Source organism: Chaetodon auriga, chromosome 24 (assembly GCF_051107435.1).
Source record: "Chaetodon auriga isolate fChaAug3 chromosome 24, fChaAug3.hap1, whole genome shotgun sequence".
Classification (NCBI taxonomy): domain Eukaryota; kingdom Metazoa; phylum Chordata; class Actinopteri; order Chaetodontiformes; family Chaetodontidae; genus Chaetodon; species Chaetodon auriga.
The window spans coordinates 16,187,844-16,214,116 of NC_135097.1; the positions used below are offsets into that span (position 1 = coordinate 16,187,844).

The following is a 26,273-nucleotide window of genomic DNA, read 5'->3' on the forward strand; positions in this document are numbered from 1 at the left end:
GAGGAAAAGAACATTTGATGGAGACAAAGCACGTCAACGATGACACTTCCTCAAACTATATAGACTCTTGCACACCGATACATCTGTTGTAGACTTTGACTCATGCTCAAACATTTCCTAGATGATCTAAAGTGTTTTCAAACCAGACAATAACTTCCTCCTGTTCTCCTTGCAGCTATTCATTTGCAGCCAATTTCCTTTAGCTTGTGAGTGTGAGCAGTCGGACAAACCAAAGACACTCCGCCTCTTTACGTTGAGACTGTTCTCACTGGAGCACAGTTCAGTTCCAACCATTGCAGTGGTGCTCTCATACTGAACACACAATGATGAACTTTACCTTGATCACAGCTTTCCTCTGTACCTTCTGTAAGTACCCAAATGTGGATTTCTTTCTTAATCCAACAATTTCTAACTTTCCTTCAGTGATCTGCCGGAATTGAAATGTGCTTTTCTTTAATTCCATCATTTACGAGCACTGTTTGGTTCCTGTTGAGTTCCAGGTTTGTGGATAATTTTCATGCTGTTTGTTTCAGTTTGGATGTCAGTTTCTGAGTTTCACACTGTGGAGGTTCAGCCTGGTGAAGATGTCACACTGCTGTGCTCCAACTTTAGCACGTTCCCCTCTCACACAGTGTGGTTCAAACTGGCCAACAGACACAATGTCAGCTGCATCTCCTCCATGATGAGCTCCAATGCCGATGCATCATTCTGTGATAGATTTCAAAACAGCAAATTTAATATGACTTCCAACAGCACGACCCTCTTTCTCAAGATCAAACAAGTGGATTCATCCGACTCTGGACTGTATTTCTGTGGATTTTACTCAGATAGAAAGCCAGTAATTGTCAGTGCAACATATTTAAAGGTTCAAGGTAAGATTGCTGTGTTTGATGGATTTACGAAGCTGATGAGTGTGATCCTGGCTGGTCTGACTGCTTTCATTAATGTGGTCGTCATTTGTCTGGCTGTTCAAATCAGCAAGACTCGCAAAGGTACGTGTACTTTGTTTCATTGTGTTTGAACATGACATGTATGAAAAGCAACATTTAACAGCTCATGAAAAGGCCATTTTATGTCTGTCTTTCGGCAGATAATAAAGAGCAGAATCCACAATGGACACAGGTGAGTCCAACTTTAAGACTGTTTGATTAGTGATTATTATTTATCAAATAAGACTTTTAGGAGTCATTCCAGGAGTTTCTTCATTAGTTAAATAACTTAAATAACTGATGCTGATGAAGTCGTCTGAGAGGTGTCTGCCTCTAATTTGCAGAATCTGGACTCTGATGACCTGAAGGATGCTGCACTGAGTTTGTCTTCAACAGCAATAAGAAACAGGAGGCCTGAATCAGAGAGAGAAGTGGAGACTCGTGTTGTTTATGCTGCCCGCAGACTCAGGAAGCAACTGTAGCTGCAGCTCAGAGTAGAACTGAAGCTTCATCATATTAATGTGCTGTTCAGTGTGTAATGGAACAAATGTAATACTGGAATAAATGTCAAACATTTTGCAGCTCTATTGATACTTCGGTTTTTATTTTTATTTTTTAAATTCCTGGTGTTTCCACTCAGGTCTTTTATACACACATTGAAAATGTGCAGTTCAATGGAAACACGTTCAATGAGTCGACAGCTCATGAGAGCAGCAGACAACAGTGTTGAACAAAGGCACCGCTACAGATTTCTATCCAGTGATTGGACAAGCTGAAAGAGTGTGCGTCTCTTTTGTTCGTTTGTTCATGTGTTGCTGCACAAACAGGGACGTCTACATATGACCACGACTTATGAGTCCACAGCTGATTTTCATGTCATGTCATGATATAATGGAAGCTACACAACATTTCATCATCCTCTTTACGACATTTTTGACTGCTGACTTACTGAATGTGATTTATTCAAATTGAGTGTGGACACAACTGCTGTATTTTTATTAGTGCTCTACTACTTCCTGTTCCTGTTATGTGCTCACAACACTTGAGCCCAGTTTGCTCCTCTTTGAAGCCATGCTGCACACTGTTTCTGTTGTTCTGTTGAGTTCTGTGCCAACATCAGAGCTTTTGTCTCCGGCACATTGTGGCAAATGTCATGCAGCCTTCATTAGACTTTAGCTTCCAGAACCACTGCTGTCCATTTCATCACTTTCAGTCTAAGACAAGACTTACATCCAGTGAGCAGAGACATAGAAATACTGTGTCTGCAGAAGAATTAGGCCCTCCCTTTTTATTTGGAACAGGTGCAGGCAACTGCAGCAAACATTTTTGCTCCCGCAAATATCAAGTATAATGAGAGCAGGTTGTCAAATTAGAGGAATTAATATCACTTTGTCTAAAGTCTCATTTTGTGATGTAGCAAAACTGACCTGTAACTGACCTTCTCCCCCCCTTTTGCATTCCTTCAGGAGAAATGGAGTCGTAAAACATCCCAACTTTTAAGAGTTAATACCGGTTTGAACTGTTTACAGGGAGGTGTTAAATCAGAGAGAGACGTTGGACTCTATTTTCGTTTCCGCCACCGGCGCAGCGCAAAGTCAGGTCTGCTTCGCCGATGGGGCGTGGCGGCCCAGACGGGAGCAACTACTGTCCGTTCTCATCTCAGTCCCACCCAGCGGCGCAACTCCAAAGGAGGGAGGGGAGAAGGCGTGGAGTGGGTTTGACACAGCCGAGTCCAATCTTCACCAATCACACCAGCTCCTCGCCTCACCTTTAAAAATGCCGCTGGCGAGGCGCATGGCAAGTTTCAAGGATGACTGAGCCCGTGCAGGAAACTGTCTGACGCCCAAACTTCTCCCAGGAGGAGACTGACGTTTTGGTCCGGGAGGTCCAGGCTTGCAGTGGCAGACACTGTGGAAACCTGCCTATGAGGTATTGGTTATGTGGGCGCACGACTCCGCCGGTTTACGAAAATCCACTTGCCCAGCGGCGCGCTGCTGGCACACAGAGTTGACCAGGTCGTGGGTGGCAAGCTTTCAGCACACTTTTACGCCGCCGGCGTGGCCCGAAATGGACCGAAATCCAAATCTGCTGTCTGATCCTGCTGACACCTCCCCCTACTGTGCCGCAACGCAGGATGGCCTGGCGTACCTCTGTGCACCTCAGTTTACCAAAATACCTGCCTGCGCTGCACGAAAATACCACTGCTCGGGTTGCGCACCCTGCGCCCCACCAGCGGCAGGGACGAAAATAGAGCCCAAGGTGTCTGGCTGAGGAACACCTTTCCGAATTCCTTCAGGGAGCAGTAGATACAGACAGTTCAGAACAGAAGATCACCACCTGACCAATGGTGACGCCGAAGATGGGTCCCCGGGCGCCGGTCTGGCTGGCCACCTCTCCTGGTCTGCCGCGGAGGAGGGACGACCAGGATGGGTTAAAGGCGGAAGTCAAATTTCACCTTGTGTGCCGTGCTCGCATGTGTGTGACAAATAAAGGGGAATGTCTCCCCCCAATTCTTCTTCTTCTTAACTTCAAGGGTTACCTTTCACCCAGAGCGTTAATCATGGAGATGCTAATTTTTGCTTTACAGCTACAACGATAAGGACAATAAAACCGTCTGGATGGATAAGTGCCAGACCTCAGAAGAATCTACAAAATCAGATAATGCTGATAGGTTGTAAATTAGACATTCCATTTTCTATCACACCAGGATAATGAAATCTATATGTTTGAGTTCACTTTGGATCTTCTTACAGTACTAAACTCATAATCTGTATGATATCAATGCTTTTCCTGTGTTTCTACCTTATAAAATGACAAAACTGTGATTTTAATTTGCCGAAAAAAGTTTTTCTGAGTTTCTACCATGCAACCATACTGCCATCTAGAGGTTCATAGTGGTTAGATTTTATACACTTGACATAAGACAGTTATAATAAGTAGCAATAATAGTAATAATTATTTCAGCAAACATAGTCTGCCATTCTTTATTTCTTCGTCCCATCCATTTTCAACTGGCCATCGAAGAGACTCTCAGTTTTATTATTAACCTAAAGTTTTTGCCACATGACTGCTAACTCTCTGCACCGATGACCTGTAGCCAGCCTCGACCCACCTGTCTGGATTAAATAACCATCAGAAGCTGCTCTGTGCCTGTTACCGATCCAGACCCCTGAAACATCTGTCCAAGATTGACTGAGCCCAGCGGTTCGACTGGGTTCCCCCATTGGACTGCCCAGCAGACCAGAGACAGAAAACAACCTCTGTGGCCCCTTCGTGTCAGTTCGGAACAGACGTCCGCCGAAGCGTCGCTGACAAAGTAGGCAGACTTTTGAATAACGAGTTGGTGCCATAAGGTTATAATACTCTCAATTCTCCTTAGATTCTCTCAGTCATTCATTCAAGAAATTAACTCTACATTCACGTCCCCATTTTCCTCTAAACTACTTCTCACTATTGCCAAACTCATTCTGCCATTATTTTGCCATAAGTTTCTCCATACAGTTGTTTGTGTTATGTCATAGAATCCATATTACTTTTCGTATTATTCATTATTCATATTCATTCCCATTATTGTGTTTAATAAAAAAGACTTTTCATTCAAGTTGTGGTCAGACGGTGTCCTTTTGAGCTGGATAGAAGCAATCCCTGTATCGAGAATTTACGCGTCAGATTATCAGACTGGTCTACCGTTAGTTCATTCTTTATCATTAAATCAGCATTAAAAGAAATAATAAATATAATTCTTCTGAGCTGAGGAAGGTCGGTGCCCCTATTTTATTAACAAGTGCAATATTAACTTAAAGGTTTAACGAACTGATTCCCCTACAGTGAAAAAGACTGAACATTAAGATGAACATGCTATTTTCTCTCTCGTGTTTAGTTTCGATTCTCACATACTTCTTCCTGTTTTTCGTTTTGTTTTTCTCTGATCGTTAAAAAGCCCCACACATTTGAGGTTTGATGGAGGAGGAGCTGGCGACAACGAAAATGTTTCCACAGACAATTGTTCTTGATTGAAATGAATATGCTGACTTTTTAAAATTTGATGAAAGTCTCAATTGTATGCTGACGTGGTGAATGTGTCTATGACAAAGACAAAGGTTAGCTTGCTGCCATGGCTGTGTTTGCATGCATGTGCAGCATGCAACAAGTCCATTTTCCACTGCGGTGAAACACTGTGAGCAGAGCGAAAGCCACAGGAAGACTGGCCTTCAGCTCTCTGCGATGAAACCACAAGCAACAAAAGCTGAACGACTTTCACACCACAGCTTTACATCTTTTCTCTGTCTGAAGATACTGTATGTTTGGATGTATTTCGAAATGCATCAACAGTAAGTCCACATCCACGTCTTTGATGCTTTGTGCAGCACAGATGACTGTGTCTTCTTCTTGAAACTGAGGTACCTACAGTGCAGATCAGCAGATACAGAATCTGATGCCAGAACAGGGCTGGGGGCTAACTGCAACAGGAGGGAGCAGCTGAGGGGGAAGGGTCCTGATGCGACACACCACACATGAACATCCCACACTATCCAAGTGACACTGAATGCTCCACAGTCAGGGATCAGTGAAGGGGACACCGACCTGCCACCCCTTTCGGCCCAACAGCTCCTCTCCAGCTAGAGAGAAAACAGCAGTTAACCAAGTACACAATGAACAAACTAATGAATACAGAGGCCACTGATTTGTTCAGGCCAAGAAGCTCACCAGCATCGCACCAACCACCTCCAACACCCCACTGTAGAGAGGCTGTTGTAGCTTTGAGCTTGTTGCTTTGTAGCTCAATGACTTCATGTTGTAGGTTGTCAGACACATCAGCTGGTTCCACATTAAACAGCTTGTTGCAAATATGTTCAGTCTCTGTTTTTGACTTCTCATGTCCTCAAACCTCTCAGCAAACACCTGAAGGAGTTTTCACACTCAGCAGCATATTCAGATGTCACCGCTGTCAATTCAGTTCAATTCAATTCAATATTACTTTATTTGTCCTGCGAGGGGAAATTCCAGAATACAGCAGCATCAGTAAAGATTAAGATAAGAAGTGCATGCAAATTAGAAACAAAAATAGTATATACAAAAGAGTGAGGATTTTAAATAAAAATAAAAAGAAAGAAATTGTAAAAAATTGTAAGAAACTGTAGATAGTATTTACAAACTGTTATGTACATGTTTTTATTGCACAGCTTTTTGCCCAGACTATTGCACTGATTACTTGGAGTAGTTTTTATTGTACAGTCGGACAGCTGCAGAGAGGAATGACCTGTGATACCGCTCTTTCACACATTTTGCAGTGAGTGTGTTTTGGAGGGGGTGGGAGTCATTGTCTGTCATGGAGGACAGCTTGGCTTTTCATCCCCCCTCCCCCCCCCCCCCAGTTCCAGAGGGCATCCCAGGACAGAGTTGGTCTTCCTGACAAGTTTGTCCGGCCTCTTCCTGTCAGCTGTAGTGATGCTGCTCCCCCAGCAGACTACACCACAGAAAATGGCAGAGGCCACAACAGAGTCATAGAAGGTCTTTAGGAGTGCCCCACGCACCCCAAAAGACCTCAGCCTCCTGAGCAGATAGAGTCTGCTCTGTCCTTTTTTGTAAAGTGCAGTGGTGTTATGAGTCCAGTTCAATTTGTTGTTCAGATGAACACCCAGGTACTTACAAGATGTCACCATCTCAATGTCCCTTCCCAGGATGTTCACTGGTGTTGGTGAAGAGTGCGGGCGCCGACGAAAGTCCACAACCAGCTCCTTGGTTTTACCCGCGTTAATCTGGAGGTGGTTCTGCTGGCACCAGTCCACAAAATCCTGGATGAGTCCTCTGTATGACCTGTCGTCCCCATCTGTGATGAGGCTGACAATGGCAGAGTCATCAGAGAACTTCTGCAGGTGGGTGACAGGTGGGAAAGTCTGCTGTATAGAGGGTGAAGAGGAACGATGCCAGCACCGTTCCCTGGGGGGCCCCCACACTGCAGAGGACAGTCCCTGACACACAGTCCCGTGTCCTCACATACTGTGAGCGGTTGGAAAGGTAATCCACGATCCAGCATGTGACGTGTTGGTCCACTCCCGAAAGTTCCAGCTTGTGTCTCAGGATGGCTGGCCTGATGGTGCTAAAAGCACTGCTAAGGTCCAGGAAAAGGACCCGAACTGAGCTCCCAGGCGATTCCAGGTGAGATAGAGCTTGATGGAGGAGGAAGATGAGGGCATCGTCCACTCCGATGCCAGGCTGATACGCGAACTGCAGCGGGTCCATGGACGAGCTTACCAGAGGGTCAGGAAACCTCCTTCCTCCTCCCTTTCCCTGTGTTTCCTGTGTGCCATGTCAGTCTGTCCTTGTGTTTGTCCATGTGTGTGTGACTGGACTAGGTGTTTCCCTGTAATCTCGGTTCACCTACACCTGCTTGCAGCACCAATCAGCCACCACAGCTGCAGCCAATCCACAATCATTAACCACAGGATAAAAACCAGGATCTCCTCTCCAGTTCTCAGCTGATTGTTTTTGTGACAATAAATCCCTTTTACTACTCAAATACTCTTTTGTCTGTGTTGAAAGTTCACTCATTTATCTCAGACCTCAACAATAGCAGGCGTTTGTTTCCTCTTTCCAGTTGCATGAGCCACAGCTTTAATTTGACTTGACTTTAATTCGGCTTTCAAATGACAAATCATTTGAAAGCCAGAGAGCTGAGAAGCTGCTGGAGTTTGAGGTTCAGCTCTGAGAGGAACTCGGAGATGTCCATGAAGGCCAAATCACACTTGTTATCACTGACCATAATAATAAGAATTAAAAGTAAACACTATCCTGGTCTCAATGAAAAATGCTGTATTTGTCGAAATATGTTGGAAAAAAAACACAGAAACCACAGGAAGACTGGTTTCCAGCAATACCAACACACATCAAAGACCAAGAGGGTGCAGCAAAAACAATGCTGCTCAAAAAACCACCACCACTTTTGACCCATCCTTGGTCAGTCCTTCCTCCGCGGCAGACCTGGAGGGTGAGAGCATGATCTTAACTGAACTCATAGAGGTGTGGTCGTGGCTGGTGGGTGGATTCACCAAAAAGACTATAAACTGAGTGAATGAACCCTTCACCAACATGTGTGACACAGGAGCTGGGCTGTGAAGAATGATTGGAGGATATGCGTAACAATAACACATCTTCAGTCCCAGAGCAACAATAAATGCCACAGTGATTGGTTGATGTCCTCACTTCAGAGGACACAGTAGCTGTGTCCCAATTCAGGGGCTGCATCCTTCGGAGGATGGATTTGAAGGCCGATTACGTCATAACGCTGCGCGAAGGCTGTCCCAATTCGTCCAAATTCGAAGGATCCTCCAAATGCAGCCGACAAATGCGTCCTCCTTTTCCCTGTATTTGGAGGATGCGTCGCTACTATCCTTCACGTCCTCCCATATCCCAAGATGCTTTGCGTGATTGTTTTTTTTTTATTATTTAAATAATGGCGACCTGTTGATATGAGGAGCTCAGTTAACTGTTAGCCTTATTAAAACTCTTCAATTACAAATGCTACAAGCTCGCATGTCAACTAATATCTTATTTTGGGTGAATACTCGATTGTGATTGGCTGCAGGGTGTCCGTTAAAAAGTGTTGAAGGACAACTATAAAAAAGTTCCGGTCAAATAGCCTGATTGTTCTAAATTATTGCGCTGGCTGAAACGCTAGTTGGTAACCGTGGCAACAGAAACTCAGAACATACGTTATTTCACAGTTTATTTAACACAACGGCAAGACAGTAGACAACATGAGTGATTTTACAGTTTCCTCTAACCACATTTAATGATCAGAGTGAATGGTAGATAATATTTCTTGCAATAAAAATGATTTAGGAAACTATCTGTGGACTTTGAGTCTTTGAAACAAAATTTGGCATCATCCTCTGGACACACACAAGCGGTAAGAGGTGCACTTGCCCTCTGAAACGATACTTTGTATCACGTAACATAACGTTAAGCAATCATGTCACTTCCCTCCACTGATTAGGTTTAATGTAACAGTTGCACCGCAACGCGTCACAACGAGCGATATTAAATAGTCCACTCAGCCGCCTCTTGTGAAAAACTTAACGGTAAAAAAAAACAACATTAACGTATTAATAATTGATTTAATATTTATTTCTTTTGTAAGTGACCATGGTAAAAGTGGGATAACGCCCTTTGAGGTGTCCATTATCAGAAATGAATGGACGACGCGTGAACCGTCCGACGCGAAGCTGTGAAGATATTCACATCAGGTGAATTTGTAAGTTGTATAATAGGCTACATTTCGCGCCTCTTACAAGCGATAGGAGCTGTACGGGCGCATCTCTGCACCCCGTACGTGTGTTTTTCCCGGGTTAGGAGGGAAGAAGTTATGACGTCGTGACGCAATCAGGACACGCTCCAAAGACTAGACCGTCCCATTTAACGATAGTTGATGCGGCCGACGGAGGATCCTCCGCAGGACCCAGCCTCCAGAGACCGCGTAGGCTGGGTCCTCCGAAGGATGCAGCCCCTGAATTGGGACACACCTAGTGTGTCAGGGTACCTCTTATGGCCACTTACGTCATCAGGAGCATCCAGATCACCACATTCCCCTGAAGCACAGTGTTCATAAAGAGCAGCATCCACTAATAAAGCATGACACAGGAATGGGACACTGTAGGTTCCTTGTTAAATCACAGTCACAGTGTTTGGCAGCCGTAGTTTCGTCCTGGCTTAACTACAGCACAAATTCCCATCAATGGCAAATAATATCCTCCATCTAGACTGCAGTTTGTTCTTCAGTCAAACACTGGAAACCATCTCTCAGCTCTCTTATGAGGTCAACTTCCATGGATCCTTTTCTTCTTCCATATATCTTTGTTCATAGCATTGTATGCACTTTGCTGTGAAGATTATTGTGACAATATCATTTTCAGAATAAAATAAGTTTGTCCTTGGGCCTACATTTTTGCTCATTTTATTGAAAGCAAGCCTGTGGACAGTTTGAGGAACACAAGAAAAAAAAAAAAAAAACGCCCACCTCTCTGTGTAGAGAGCAGCCTTCCTGGAGCACACTCTAATTTGTCATTGGCACAATGATGAACTTCACCTTGACAGCAGCATTCATTCTCTGCAGCCTCAGTAAGTACTGCCACTGACTTAATCATTAGCAACTGTATTGCTAATTTTATTATTGGATGTTCAACCTGCTCTAATTGAAGCCAGTCTGCTTCTTACTGACTTGTGAACCTTTATTAAGAGGTGTTGTCGTGGCTTTATAATGAGGAAGCCTCTTGTCGTCTGGTTGTTTCAGGCTGGATCTCTGTCTCAGTTTCTGGTTCTCAGACTGTGGAGGCTCAGCCTGGTGAAGAAGTCACACTGATGTGCGCTAAAGTTTCCACATATGATGATGTGATGTTCTGGTTCAGACTGGTGAACAGAACCGAGATCAGCTGTATCTCTGTTAAGATCTGGTCTCAGAGCAACGCCACATTGTGCCAAGGATACCAAAGTGGAAAATTTGAAATGAGATCCAACATGTCCACTGTCTTTCTCCAAATCAAACAAGTGGATTTATCTGACTCTGGACAGTATTTCTGTGGATTTTACAATGCTGGACATCCAATGTTTAGTGTAATATATTTAAACATTAAGGGTAAGATTATTAGTTTTTGTCTTTTGATTCTCAAAATCTTTTTTCCGTCTTAAAACATGCAACAAAGTGGATTTTAGAATTTTGATGTAAATCTGTTAAAAGAAAATCAGCTCAGGGCTAAATGTATCTTCATTTCTTAAAAAGGCAGCCATGACCCACATGACGACGTGCGCAGCAAGTGTGAAAGTAAGATTCTCCTAAAGATTTCTTTCACTGTGCAGATCATCACATGTTTGAAGGCGAAACAGTTGAGCTAAATTCAGTTTTGTCCATTTTAGACATCAAGTCTCTGAAGGGAAAAAGAGTCTAACTGAGTGTTCTTTCTCGTAGACTCTGAGGGAATATCAAATCTGATGAGTGTGATCCTCGGTGCTCTGACTGTTTTCCTCACTGTAGTCATTGCTGCTCTGGTTGCTGCAATCAGGAAACTTCAGACAGGTACAGTAGATTGTTCATTTGTTGCACATCCTCTTGTAAGCAAAGTCTGAGAATGAACTAATCAGACTTTTGTCTTTTGCCCTTTAGCGAAGAGTGAATGAAGAAGCACAGTCGGACAGAAACAAGGTGAACCCAGTGTTAACATATGAACTGTGTGTCATGCTCCTAAAGTCCCATTTAAACACATGATAACTCTGCTGATGATCTTCTGCTGGAGGTGGCATCAAACAGCAAATTCGGCTCTTCAAGTCTCAGCTTGAAGAATAACTGCGTTTCTCACCAAAATGACTGATTTCATTCATATTTGCTTTACTTGGAATGTGAGCAAATGCTACTTGTAGTCACACTTTTTCTTTCTTCCCAACAGTGATTCCGTTCAGTTTTCCCACTTAATAACATAAAAATACTCCAAAAGAAGATAACTGAGAAAATTGAGCGTTTCCGTCACGTTGCTGCTAAAACAAACCTGATTCCAAATAAGTTGGGACGCTGTGTAAAAGTAAATAAACACAAAATGCACAAATGAACTGTGTTTACCGACAACAGCTTTACGAAGTGTCCCTGAGCCCATGTAGTAACATCCTTCACTCGCTCGTGAGCGACTGAGCCTTTCGAGGACGCCCCTTTCATAGACAATCATGATCCTATCACCTGTTACCAATGAACCAAAAATGATCCAAAAACACCTGTTTGGAACATTCCACTACTCTCCCAGTCTGTTGTTGCTCCTGTCCAAACCTCTTTGAAATGTGTTGCTGCATCAAATTCAGGATAGAAAATTCAGCAAATTCAATGAAGCTGATGAGGTCAAATACTAAATAAATATAGTTTTCAATTGAGTAAATGTCAAAGAAGATTAGCAAATGATCACATTGATGTTTTGTTGATGTTTTGCACAGTGCCCTAACTTTTTGGGGAAAAAAGGGTTTTAGTTGTTTGGACACTTACAAACTTGCAGATTTTGGGGAAACTCACCTGCAGCATTTGTGACTCTGAATATTGTGATTTACAGAATCTGGGCTCTGATATCGTGGAGTTCCATCAGAAGACAACAAGAAGCAGGAGGCCTGCATCAGAGAGAGGAGTGGAGACTCGTGTTATTTATGCTGTCAGCAGATAGACGCAGGAAGAAACACGAACTGCAGCTCTGTGTGGAACTTCTGCTTCATCATATTAATCTGCTCTTCTGCTTTTCTGTATGTGTGGCCACAAAACATATGTTCATAATGAAGCTCCTACTGTGTATTCATTGAGAATTGGCATTTTTAGGCTCATGTTTCCGTCTTTGACTTTCGTGGTCAAAGTCTCGGTCTTTCTGATCTTGATCGTTAAAAAGCCCCCCCACACACACATTTGAGGTTTGATGGAGGAGGAGCTGGCAACAACAGTGATGTACATATGACTTGTTGAGGACAAAACATGCACCAATGTAGAAAATGTTTCCACAGACAATTGTTCTTGATTGAAATAAATATGCTGCTTTTTAAAATTTGAATGAAAGTCTCAATTGTATGCTGACGTGGTGAATGTGTCTATGACAAAGACAAAGGTTAGCTTGCTGCCATGGCTGTGTTTGCATGCATGTGCGGGTATGCAACAAGTCCATTTTCCACTGCAGTGAAACACTGTGAGCAGAGCGAAAGCCACAGGAAGACTGGCCTTCAGCTCTCTGCGATGAAACCACAAGCAACAAGAGCTGAACGACTTTCACACCACAGCTTTACATCTTTTCTCTTTCTGAAGATATTTAGAAATGTATCAACAGTAAGTCCACGTCCACGTCTCCTCAGACCATCACCTTCTTCACAGACCACACTAACCAATTTCCTCAAACTCTCTTTCGTCTTCACACATCTGCTTTTAGAAAAGATGCTTTGTGCAGCACAGATTTACCTACAGTGCAGCTCAGCAGATACAGAATCTGATGCCAGAACAGGGCTGGGGGCTAACTGCAACAGGAGGGAGCAGCTGAGGGGGAAGGGTCCTGATGCGACACACCACACATGAACATCCCACACTATCCAAGTGACACTGAAGGGATCAGTGAAGGGGACACCGGCCTGCCACCCCTTTAGGCCCAACAGCTCCTCTGCAGCTAGAGAGAAAACAGCAGTTAACCAAGTACACAATAAACAAACTAATGAATACAGAGGCCACTGATTTGTTCAGGCCAAGACGCTCACCAGCATCGCACGCCAACCACCTCCAACACCCCACTGTAGAGAGGTTGTTGTTGCTTTGCAGCTCAATGATTTCATGTTGTAGGTTGTCAGACACATCAGCTGGTTCCACATTAAACAGCTTGTTGCAGATATGTTCAGTCCCTTTTTTGACTTCTCATGTCCTCAAACCTCTCAGCAAACGCCTGAAGGAGTTTTCACACTCAGCAGCATATTCAGATGTCACCGCTGTCAGGAAGCCTCCTTCCTCCTCCCTTTCCCTGTGTTTCCTGTGTTTCTCCTCTGTGCCATGTCAGTCTGTCTGAAACGGGCGTGTTTTGGACCCAAATGCAGTACAACGGAGAGCAGGAACAGTTGGTAATGACCTTTATTTGTTACCACAGGAAACAAGGTATGGAGCAGAGTAAGTAACTCGGAATTAAGTTCTTTCTCCGGGCTGAGAGTTCTCACAATGTCTCTGGGGCTCAAGCGAGGGAAAGAGAAGTAGCTTACTACAGCCTCTGATGACGAGGAGGAAGCTCCACAGCCGAAGAAACAGCTGATCGAGCAGCAGTGCCGGTGAGCAGCGGAGTAACTTACTTCAGCCGCTGATGACGAGGAGGAAGTTCTGCAGCCTGAAGAAACAGCTAAAATTCTTCAGAGGCCTCTGTCCCAGCCTCCTCGCCCTCCAAGAGCGAACCGTCCTCTTCTGAGGCTGACCCCCGTCTTCCTCCTCAGACCCACATGTCCCAGATGCAGGAGGGGACTGAGGGTTGGTGTTGGGCCCCCCTCGTGCCGAGGCGATGTTGGAGGGCTGGTCAGGGTGTTGGCGATGGAACTCCCGAATGAGCCGTGCATCCAGGATCTGACGGGCCGGGACTCATGTCCGCTCCTCCGGACCGTACCCCTCCCAGTCAACGAGGTACTGCAGGCCTCTTCCACGACGACGAGAGCGCAGCAGACGGTGTACCGTGCAAGCAGGCGCCCCGTCAATGATGCGAGGCTTCCACAGACGGGCAGGCGGACTCCCTCTCCTGGGCTGGGAACAGGGGAGGCTGAAAGCCGTAGGCACACTGGAAGGGAGAGAGCCCAGTGGCGGAGCTGGTGAGGGTATTGTGGGCGTATTTAACCCACAGCAGTTGCTTAGACCAGGTGGCAGGGTGCTTGGAGGCCATGCAGCGGAGCGCCGTCTCCAACTCCTGATTCATCTTCTTGGACTGACCGTTGGACTGAGGATGAAACCCAGAAGACAGGCTGGTGGAGGCTCCCATAAGACGACAGAACTCCCTCCAGAATGCTGAGGTGAACTGGGGGCCTCGATCTGAGACCACGTCAGATGGGAGGCCGTGGAGCCGGAACACGTGCTGCAAGACCAGCTCTGCAGTCTCCTTGGCCGATGGGAGCTTGGGCAGGGGCACAAAGTGAGCCATCTTGCTAAACTGGTCTACTACTGTCAGAATGGCGGTATAAACTCCTGACCGTGGCAGCCAGGTGACGAAGTCCAGCGAGATGTGGGACCAGGGTCGATGAGGCACAGGCAGAGGTTGCAAGTGGCCGGCAGGGGCCCATCGTGGGGCCTTATTCTGGTTACAGACTGGGCAGGCATTTACAAAGTCTCTGGTGTCCTCATCCAGTGTGGCCCACCAGAGCCGTCGTTGCAGAACCTCCTTGGTTCGCTGAATTCCCGGGTGACAGGTGAGTCGGGAGCCGTGGGCCCACTGGAGGACCTCAGACCTCAACTCCTGAGGGACGAACAGGCGGTCTTGGGGACAAGAGCTGGGCCCCGGCTGATCCTCCAAGGCAGCCTTTACCCGCTCCCCCACCTCCCAGGTAAGGACGGCCACCAGGCGGGAAGTGGGAAGGATGCTGTCCGGAAGGGAGGGGTTCTCCTCCCCAAGGGCGTCAGGTTTGACGTTGCGGGAGCCTGGTCGGTAGAAGAGGGTGAAGTTGAACCTGGCAAAGAACAGAGACCACCTGGCCTGGCGAGAGTTCAGTCTCTTAGCAGAGCGGATGTACTCCAGGTTCTTGTGGTCGGTCCATACGAGGAAGGGGGTCTTGGTTCCTTCCAACTAATGGCGCCATTCCTCCAACGCCAGCTTCACTGCCAACAGTTCACGGTTACCGATGTCATAGTTCCTTTCCGCTGGGGACAGACGCATGGAGAAGAAGGCGCAGGGATGCAGTTTTTGATCCTCCGCAGAATGTTGAGAGAGGACGGCCCCCACCCCCACATCAGAAGCGTCCACCTCCACCACAAACTGTCTCTCGGGGTCAGGGATCAGGAGAATGGGGGCCGAGCTGAACCACCCCTTAAGGTGCTGGAACGCCTCCTCGGCGGCTGGGGTCCACTTGTTGAGCATGTCCCTTAGAATGTCATTGATGAGGGCCTGGAAAACAGCTGGAGCATTGGTGAGTCCGAACGGCATCACCAAGTACTCATAGTGTCCTGTGGGGGTGTTAAAGGCCGTCTTCCACTCATCCCCCTCGCGAATGCGTACCAGTTGATAGGCGTTGCGGAGGTCCAACTTGGTGTAGATAGTGGCCCCTTGGAGCAGTTTGAAAGCTGAGGCGATGAGGGGGAGAGGAAAACAGTTCTTCACTGTGACTTCGTTCAGGCCTCTGTAGTCGATGCAGGGCCTCAGGGAACCGTCCTTCTTGTCGACGAAGAAGAACCCCGCACCAGCAGGAGACGAGGAGGGTCGGATGATCCCAGGCAGCCAAGGCGTCGCTGATGTAGGTCTCCATGGCCTCCCTCTCAGGTGCAGACAGGGAATAGAGACGACCCTTGGGAGGTGTGGAGCCGGGCAGGAGGTCGATGGCGCAGTCGTAGGGCCGATGAGGGGGCAGAGAGGTGGCCCTCGCCTTTCTGAACACCTCCCGGAAATCGTGATAGTCAGGGGGTACCATGAAGAGGTCTGGGGTAGCACAGGGACTGGCAGGCGGAGTGGGAGCTGCTGCCTGTCTGAGGCAGACCTGGCGACAGGAGGGGCTCCATCCCAGGAAAGACCCCGTAGACCAATCAATATGGGGGTTATGGCGGCGGAGCCAGGGGTAGCCGAGGATCAGCGGTAGGTTGGGAGACCTCAGGATATGGAAGCGGATGGTTTCTTGGTGGATGCCAGACAGGAGCATGGTGATGGGTGTGGTTTGATGGGTGACGGTCCCCAGAAGATGACCATCCAAGGCACTGGCCGGCACAGGACGAGGATCCTGCTCAATCTCCAGCTGACGGGCAAGTTCCTCGTCGATCAGGCTGACATCTGCCCCAGAGTCGATGAAGGTGGCAAGGGTATGGGATCCCCCTGCCAGCAGGAGCTGAACATGGAACAGTGGTCGTGAGTTGGGGACAGAATTCTGGGACCGGCTCAGCAGGATGTCCCTCTTTACTGCTGAGCCCTCCCTTTTACTGGACACTTGGAGACGAAGTGACCAGCCTGGCCACAATAGAGGCAGAGATTCCTTCGGCAGCGTCGCTCTCGTTCCTCAGGCGTTAGACTGGTGCGTCCCACCTGCATAGGCTCCGCCCCCCCATGAGCGGGTTCCGAGGGAAGGACGGGGGCAGCAGGATACCCACACTGGGGGATGGAAGGTCGATGGTCTGCTGCCTCTTGTCGTTGCTCCCTCCTCCTCACCTGTATACGCCTGTACAGCCTTGTGGTCAACTCGATGAGTCCATCCAGGGAATTAGGGAGGTCAAACGAGATCAGCTTATCCTTAATGTAAGGAGCTAGACCGTTGAGGAAAGCGTCACACTGGGCAGCAGTGTTCCAGTCACTGAGACGAGCCCGGGTTCTGAAATCTATGGCATAGTCAACAACAGTCCGATCCCCCTGCCTCTGGCTCATGAGTCCCCCTGTAGCATCACGACCCGAGGAAATGGGTCGGAACACCTTGCGTAGCTCCTCTGCGAAAGGAAAGAGGCGCAGGCTGGCGTGCCTCTCTCCCACTCCGCTGTTCCCCACAAACGTGCCTTTCCAGTGAGGTGGTTGATGGCGAAGGCGACTCTTGCTCCCTCTGTGGCCAAGGTGTGGGGTTGCAGGGCAAACAGAATAGAGCAGTTAGTCAGGAAAGAACTGCAGCCCTCAGGGTCCCCGGCATAGCGTTCTGGCGCCCCCCACCCGGGGTTCGGATGTGGTGCTCGAAGATGGCCCCGGGGTAGGAGCAGGAGGGGCTGGAACTGAGTCAGCGGCGGCGTGTTGAGTCATGGAGGTGGCCATCTGTTGTACCTGGGTGGCTAGCGAAGTTAGCGCTCGTTCCAGAGCCGAAGCTGACAGACAAACCTCCGCCGCGTTGGAGGCGAGCTAAGCCTCATGCTGCTGGAGCATTCCCTCCACCCGGGCTAGGCGAGACTGAGGAGAGGCGGGATCTGCTGGGTCCATTTCTGGCCAGATTGTACTGAAACGGGCGTGTTTTGGACCCAAATGCAGTACAACGGAGAGCAGGAACAGTTGGTAATGACCTTTATTTGTTACCACAGGAACAAGGTATGGAGCAGAGTAAGTAACTCGGAATTAAGTACTTTCTCCGGGCTGAGAGTTCTCACAATGTCTCTGGGGCTCAAGCGAGGGAAAGAGAAGTAGCTTACTACAGCCACTGATGACGAGGAGGAAGCTCCGCAGCCGAAGAAACAGCTGATCGAGCAGCGGTGCCGGCGAGCAGCGGAGTAACTTACTTCAGCCGCTGATGACGAGGAGGGAGCTCTGCAGCCTGAAGAAACAGCTGATCGAGCAGCGGTGCCAGCGAGGAGAGAGCAGAGGAGTAGTCGGAGGCAGGCCGGGGGGTCAAAGCCAGATGAGCAGTCCACGGAAGCAGAAGTACCGATGGGGAGCAGGCAAGAGGATAGCCGAAGCCAGGCGGATGAATCGTTTCCAGCAGAGCAGTCAGACACCAGAAACGCTGAGGCAGAGCACGAGGTCAGGGACGGAAGGCAGGTAAGTTTACCGGGAGGCAGACGAGGCGAGGAGGTCGCGAACAGGCAAAGTCGGCAACGGGTGATCAAGCAGGATAACACTGGAAAGTCTCGCATACTGCAGAAGAACAATCTGGCAACGGGTGAGAGTGCTGGAGAGGCTTATATGCAGGGCTGATTATGATGAGCTGCGGCTGTGTCGGCAGGTGAGCAGAGTAGAGCTGATGAGGTGGGCGCGGCTGGCAGGTAGAGTGGAGCAGAGGGAGTGAGAGTGGAAAAAACACTGCATACCAACACCATAATAATAAGAATTAAAAGTAAACACTATCCTGGTCTCAATGAAAAATGCTGTATTTGTCCAAATATTTTGAAAAAAAAAAAAAAACCCCACAGAAACCAGCCAAACCAACACACATCAAAGACTGAGAGGGTGCAGCAAAAAACAATGCTGCTTAAAAAACCACCAGTATATATCAGATTCTTTAGACACTGGAAACTGAGCATTTACTTTGTGCATCTTAAAAGACTCAGGACACACAAGACAGAACGTCTGTTCTGCTGAAGGATGAGCATGAACAGCTTAAAGAAAGACATCCTTTATTTGTCACGCCACACAGTACATGCACACACACACACACACACACACACACACACACCATGCTTGGTGAAATTCTTCTCTGATTTTGACCCATCCTTGGTCAGTCCTTCCTCCGCGGCAGACCTGGAGGGTGAGAGCATGATCTTAACCGAACTCATAGAGGTGTGGTCGTGGCTGGTGGGTGGATTCACCAAGAAGACTGTAAACCGAGTGAATGAACCCTTCACCAACATGTGTGACACAGAAGCTGGGCTGTGAAGAATGACTGGAGGATATGTGTAACAATAGCACATCTTCAGTCCCCAGAGCAACAATAAATGCCACAGTGATCGGTTGATGTCCTCACTTCAGAGGACACAGTGTGTCACAGTGGATACCTATTGTGGCCACTCAACTTATGTGGATCCTTTTCTTCTTCCATATATCTTTGTTCATAGCATTGTGTGTACTTTGCTGTGAAGATTATCGTGACAATATCATTTTCAGAATAAAATAAGTTTGTCCTTGAGCCTACATGTTTGCTCATTTTGCTGAACGCAAGCCTGTGGACAGTTTCAGGAACACAAGCAAAAAAAAAACAAAAAAAAAACAGCCCACCTCTCTGTGTAGAGAGCAGCCTTCCTGGAGCACACTCTAATTTGTCATTCGCACAATGATGAACTTCACCTTGACAGCAGCATTCATTCTCTGCAGCCTCAGTAAGTACTGCCACTGACTTAATCATTAGCAACTGTATTGTTAATTTTATTATTGGATGTTCAACCTGCTCTAATTGAGGCCAGTCTGCTTCTTACTGACTTGTGAACCTTTATTAAGAGGTGTTGTCGTGGCTTTATAATGAGGAAGCCTCTTGTCATCTGGTTGTTTCAGGCTGGATCTCTGTCTCAGTTTCTGGGTCTCAGACTGTGGAGGCTCAGCCTGGTGAAGAAGTCACACTGATGTGCGCTGAAGTTTCCACATATAATGATGTGATGTTCTGGTTCAGACTGGTGAACAGAACCGAGATCAGCTGTATCTCTGTTAAGATCTGGTCTAAGAGCAACGCCACATTGTGCCAAGGATACCAAAGTGGAAAATTTGAAATGAGATTCAACATGTCCACTCTCTTTCTCCAAATCAAACAAGTGGATTTATCTGACTCTGGACAGTATTTCTGTGGATTTTACAATGCTGGACATCCAATGTTTAGTGTAATATATTTAAACATTAAAGGTAAGATTAATATTTTTTGTCTTTTGATTCTAATTATTCATTATTTTGATTCTCAAATTCTTATTATTTATGTCTTAAAATAACACCCTCTTTGGAACAAAGTGGCTCTTATAATTTTGATGTGAATCTGTTAAAAAAAAAAAATCAACTCAAGGCTAAATGTATCTTCATTTCTTAAAAAGGTAGCCATGACCCACATGACGACGTGTGCAGCGAGTGTGAAAGTAAGATTCTCCTAAAGATTTCTTTCACTGTGCTGATCATCAGATGTTTGAAGGCGAAACAGTTGAGCTAAATTCAGTTTTGTCCATTTCAGACATCAAGTCTCTGAAGGGAAAAAGAGTCTAACTGAGTGTTCTTTCTCGTAGACTCTGAGGGAATATCAAAGCTGATGAATATGATCCTGGGTGCTCTGACTGTTTTCCTTGTCATGGTCATTGTTGCTCTGGTTGTTAAAAGCAGGAAACTTCAGAACGGTACTTTCTCACAGCGTCTGTGACTAACATTTGTTTTTTGTTTCGCTGGTGGAAATGCTCTTAAAGTTAAAAACTCCTGTTTTACCAGTGACAGTGATCAATGAACTGACCAGATGTTTTGTTTCTGTCTCTTAGCTGGTGAAGAAGAACAGAGTCCAGAGCAACGAGAGGTTTGTTTGATTCAGTCCGATGACAAACAGCCAGTGCTGTATTGTATCGGCTAATATTAGCTAGTCCCTGAAATGTTGGTGGATTTGTATATATGCATGTATACAGGATGTATTTATTTGCATTGAGTATATATGAGCAGCTAAGTAACAAGAAATTCCAAAAAATCTCCAAATTATGTTTGAGGCACTTTGCACACAGTGTCTCCTTTTCATAGTTTGTCCATTAGAGAGCACTAATAAGTTTATTTTTCAGATGGAAAATGTGCTGCTCAGTCAATATCTTTGTTAAATCCTTTAAAGAATGATTTTAAGGGCATCTTATGAAGAACATCTGCTAATCGTATGTATTTAGAAATGAAATAAGCCAAATATCTTTATTAGCATCGGCCTCAAATGTCAAACAGTCAGACTGCAGGAATTAATCATCACGTCAAGTCACCACATTCAACCTGAAAATACTCTTTTTACAGAACGTGGGCTCTGATGAGATGAACTACGCAGCCGTGACGTTTCGACCGAAAGCAAAAAGAAGAGAGCTGGAGCCAAATGTTACTTATGCTTCCACCAGATAGACTCAGGAGGCACCTGGAACTGATGCTGTGTCATATCAAGCTTTGTATGCCTTGTTGGTGAAGCAATAATCATTCTTGCCAAACTTTGAATTTTGCATTAAAGATCTGATGTTCATTCATTGGAGTGCGTCTTCCTGCTGCAGAGCTTTAATTCTCAGTATTTGCATGTGGTTGGTGTTTGATGGAGGAGCCAGTAAGGACAATGATGGCTCTCCAGGTTGTCTCATAGTGAGAGTTAGAAGGACGTCTGCAGCAGTGGAGGAGCAAGTGAGGCACACATCAGTTGTGTGACAGGAAGAGACAGCACAGTGTGGTCTGAACACACTTCTTCAACACGTATTAACAAATGTGAGTTCTGTCAGCCAGCAGAGCTAAAATGATTTTTACGTTCAAAATTCACAAATTACATGTGATTATGACACAAATCTGTTTTATCTTCATTTTGTTCAAAGACAGCAATGAGCCACATGACGATGGACAGAAAGTCTAAAAGTAAGATTCTCTTTAAGTTTTCTCTCATTGTGCAAGTTGTCCATCGTTTCCGGTTTAACAGTTCAGCTAGATTCAGTTTTGAATGTTGAGTCAAATTTAAAGCCCTTTCTTGGAGGAGAGTGTGATGGAATAACAAAGCTGACAAGTGTGATCTGTGAAGGACAGAAAAGTCTTGCATAACCACAGAGAACAATCAGGCAAAGACTCAGTCAAACAGCAGTGCTTATATACTCACTTAATGAGTAACGAGACAAAAGTGTGCAGCTCAGGTGAGGGGAGGAGGGCGTGGCTACAGAGAGCAGGTGGCAGGTAAGATGTGGAGTGGAGGTGACAGTGATCCTGGACGGTCTGACTGCTGGTCTGCTGGTTAAAGTCAGGAAACTTAAGGAAAGGATTGTTAGTTAACTGGTTACACTTACTGTCTCTGTCAGTCAGCTGCCAGTGCAGAACAGAAACCACAACAGCGTGAGGTGAATCAAGTTTTATACTTTTCTGTTTACTGATTTAGTGTATTTCAGGCCTGAATCAGAAAGAGAAGTGGAAATTGGTGTTATTTCTGCTGCCAGCAGACAGACAGAGAGCGGTTCAGAGTGGAACTGATGCTTTATCAACGTAATCTACTGCTATGCTGTTTTTTGTGGTTTGCAAATGCCAAATAATCAAATTATTAAAGGAACGCTGTGTGGTTACTTCCTCATTTGTGGAGAATCATCGTATATGCTGAAAGACTCAGCTTTAGTCACCTGTGAATGCTGCCTTTGATAAATCAGAATCAGAAAAATCTTTATTGCCAAGTACGATTTTACACATACGAGGAATTTGTTGTGGTGAAGTTGGTGTATGACACATTTACTAAAAATAAGAGTATAAAATATAACAACATAAATATATATACACACGTCTGAGGTTGAATGGTTTAATAAAGATTAGTAATGGTTAAATGAAGGTTTTATGTTCAAAACTACAAAAGTGATCAAAATAAAGAGAAACACATTTAAGATTTATTTTGAAATTTCAGAGTCAAGCACAGAGCATCAGGTCCACTTCCTCTCAGGTGCAAATAATTATGCAAGAATGTCAGTTTGTCAGAATAAGACTCAAGCTGGTCAAATCTTTTGTTTTGCTTAATGACTGGCTGATGACCCTATTCAAGTGAAAATGAAATCGTTGATATCCCCCCACTCCAGTTCATTTCTATGTCAGATTGAAACTATGGCCAGAAATACAGAAAAACAATTCTTTACTAACTCATTTTGATTCTTACATATAATAAGTGAAGTTATTTCTGTGTTTCCCTCAACAGTTCTGCTGGAGTTTGGCCTCCAGCTTCCTCCTGTAGGCATCTCTGCTCCGCCTCAGCTTCTCTCTCAGCTCGTATTGAACACTCCTCAGTCCTGTTTTGTCCCCTGACCTGAAGGCTGGTTTCTTCTTGTTCAGCAGACTTTTCAGTTCACTGGTGATCCAGGGCTTGTTGTTGGGAAAGCAGTGTACAGTCCAGGTTTGCAGTATGGCCTCTTCACAGAATTTGATGTACTCTGTGGCCTTAGGTTGGCTGCTGCTCTTGAACCAAATTTCTATTGCAGCAGGCTCAGCGCAGGTGCTCAGTGCTTAATTTATTAGACCACCTGTCATAAAAATGAGAAAACATAAATATTTTAGACATCTTTTAAAAACTTGATTAAAACTAAAAATGTTATTGTTATTTATTTGGCAAATAACAAACTGAAACGACCAAATAGTCCTTTTTCATACATAATAACCAAAAAATTTACTGTTTTGCATGGCCTCCTTTGACCTTGAGAACAGCTTGCATTCTTGCTGCCATTGTTGTTATTGAGTTCCAAATAGTTTCTAGCTGTTCCCACAACAAACTTGCTTTGGATGAAACTTTTGTGCGATCAATCTTTGAATCTACTAAATCCCAAATTTGTTCAACAGGATTCAAATCCGGACTTTGACTCGGCCAGTCCATCAGTTCCAGTACTCCAGATTCCTTTTTCTTGGTCAAATAGTCTCTGTGCAGCTTTGAAGTATGCTTGGGGTCATTGTCTTGTTGGTATATGAACCCACGCCCAATCAGATTCAGTCCTGAAGGGATTCCATGATGCACTAAGATGTTGTGTTTGATGGTCTTCTTCAAGATACAGTCGATTTTCACTAATTTGCCCACGCCGTTTCCACAAATGGAACCCCATACCATAATGGAATCTCCACCATGTTTCACTGTGGGTGCAATGCATCTGGCATCGAAACGTTCTCCAGCTTTTCTGTGGACATTGATGGACCATAGTCGAAGTTTGATGGCGAGCCAGACCCCGGAGGATATTTAAGATGCGACACTGTGGAACCTGAATCCTTTTACACCTTTACACATACACACACACCACCCACACAACAGTGCGGTGTGACTGATTTTCCACCCCTACGGTGTCGACTGAAAAAAGTGACTGAAAAAGGTGAACTGAACTGAACAGCTGCAAAATTTTCTATACTTACCTGGGTAAGAGTTGATATTCTGTGCAATTAATGTGTTATTCATCCTTCCCATCCTGAAATAAATAGGGAAGCATCATTGTTTCTTAAAGAGAATACTGTGTTTGTCTCGTTCATATGTCACCGTTTGATCAATCCTGGGCTCCGTAGTCGATCTTAGAACTTCTGTTTCACTGGCCATTGAATCCAGTTACTATCCCCTTTACTATTCCTTTTCTTTCTCAAAAGGGTCACATCTGCTTATGGTCATTCTGGAGACTTTCTCAGACTCTGATCTAGAAGCATTCATCTCTGCCTGAAGATCAGCAGTGGTCTTCCTTCTGTCTCTAGTACTTAAAATCTTGACGTGAAGTGTTTCATAGCTTGTTCATGTCGTGTCTTTTTATATGTTGAGGTGACAACATGAACAACGGGAAACATGTATTTGGATGGAGCATTGTCAGAGGGTTGGGGTTAGGGAGGGTCAAAGCCTCCTAAAGACCCTTCCTTCTCTTACAAAGAGCTCAGTTCTCTTTTGTGCACGTCAAATAAATGATCAAGAGCTCATTCTTTTACTTCCAGGATGCAACAAAGCTAAAATTCAGTCTTTTCTGTTCATGGCTGATGCAGAGACCCTAATCCAGGCTTTGGTTTGAACCATGACAACTGGTATGTTTTCTTTTCAGGCCTCGTGCTCAACTGAGTGTGTGTGTGTGTCTGTCGAGAGGTAGGTATCAAAATCTAGCTAAATGCATTTATTCTCTGCTTTTTTATTGGGCTTCATCCTCACATTTACGTACATATAAATAAAAATAAACTTGTCAGCAAAATTCCTGTCAAAACCAACCATAAGGTGAGCTCACATCTAAACCTGTCTACCTGCATTTACTGAAGTATTTGCTACCATGGCGACCAAACATCCAAGATACGAAGGACACGATGAACAGACTCTGAAGTATATTATAAAAACGTATTATTAATCAATAAAAAGCTTCCACATAAGAACAAGAAGGTCAAGTCCCCAAAACCCCTCAGTGTTTTCCAGCTGGTTTTAGCTGGTGGAGGCTGGCTTGTTCCAGGTGAAGGTGCTGAGGCTGGACTGGAGGGAGGAACACTGAGGGATTTGGAGATGAGCATGTGGAACATTTGAGAGACTTGGGAGAACGGTGAGGTTCCACATGCACGAGGCGACGAGAACAGGAAGACTTATTAACGGCTTGGAGCCCAAAGCCTCATGCGTGTCAAGATAATAAGACCATGTTGCAGGAGTTTCCTCCAGCAACCAGTTCCAGAGCCAGTGGGCGGCCTTCTTAGTGCCTCTTGCAAATAACGGCATGTTAGAAATCTGTTCAGCTTTCTAAACAGCAATATTTCCATTCAGTGACAATAAAGCATGAACCTTGGATTTCTTTTTCAGGTCCCATATACGTGCTGATGTTGGTGTTCAGGTGGTCTTCGTGTGGCCGAGCCTCCACACAAACATGCAGACTGAGTGACGGTGGCCAGAGGGAGGCTGTGGTCTCTCTCTCTGCAGGCATCTCTCTGCTTCTGTGTTGCTGTTAGTTCCTGCTCGCTTGCCTTTAATTATTTCATGCATTTTCCAACATTAAGCTGCCGTTCAGAGCCCACATGCACACCCTACACTGCTGACACCACTGATGTACACATGCCACACCTTTTGGTGTTTTCTTGTCTGTGTACTTCAGGAACTTTTGTTCAATAAATGACTTTATTTCATCTTTGAAACTATGTGTCTCTCATTCTCCCTCGTGGCCTTTAGAGCCAGGTTGTGACAAATGAAACTTTCTCAACACTTAATGACAGTCGGCAGTGAGTTTATTCCAAACTTGCTGAAGGTATTTTTCCTCTGTAGTATCTCCTAATATTCTCATTTCCAGGTGACAGCGTCTGTGCTGCACATCAATTCACCTGTTAGCCTGTTAGAGCTGCTGTTATAATGTTCCTGTTATGTTGAATCAAATCTTCTGTAAGAGCTGAATCACAAGAAGAGCCATGAAGGAAAGTGATCAGAATCATCATTTATGATGGATTCAAGCTGATTGAGGCCCAATAATAAAATGGAGTGGACTTAAGCGCCACCTGCTGGTTAATGAACAAACTATCTCAATCAAACGCTGCTGAGTAATTCACTGCCAGTTAGCAGAGCCATGTTCTGCAGCAAGCGTGTTCACTTCCCATAGACACATGACTGAAA

General features: G+C 45.5%; 1 protein-coding gene across 1 annotated transcript; it reads left to right on the forward strand.

Annotated features, from left to right (window-relative positions):
• The first annotated feature begins 305 nt into the window (after window positions 1-305).
• LOC143317479 (uncharacterized) lies at window positions 306-21,094 on the forward strand. The gene is made up of 4 exons (XM_076725630.1): window positions 306-366; window positions 534-992; window positions 20,488-20,522; window positions 20,993-21,094. Exons 1-4 carry the CDS (start codon window positions 324-326, stop codon window positions 21,092-21,094), a joined length of 639 nt encoding a protein of 212 aa, XP_076581745.1. The 5' UTR covers window positions 306-323.
• The last annotated feature ends 5,179 nt before the right edge of the window (window positions 21,095-26,273 follow it).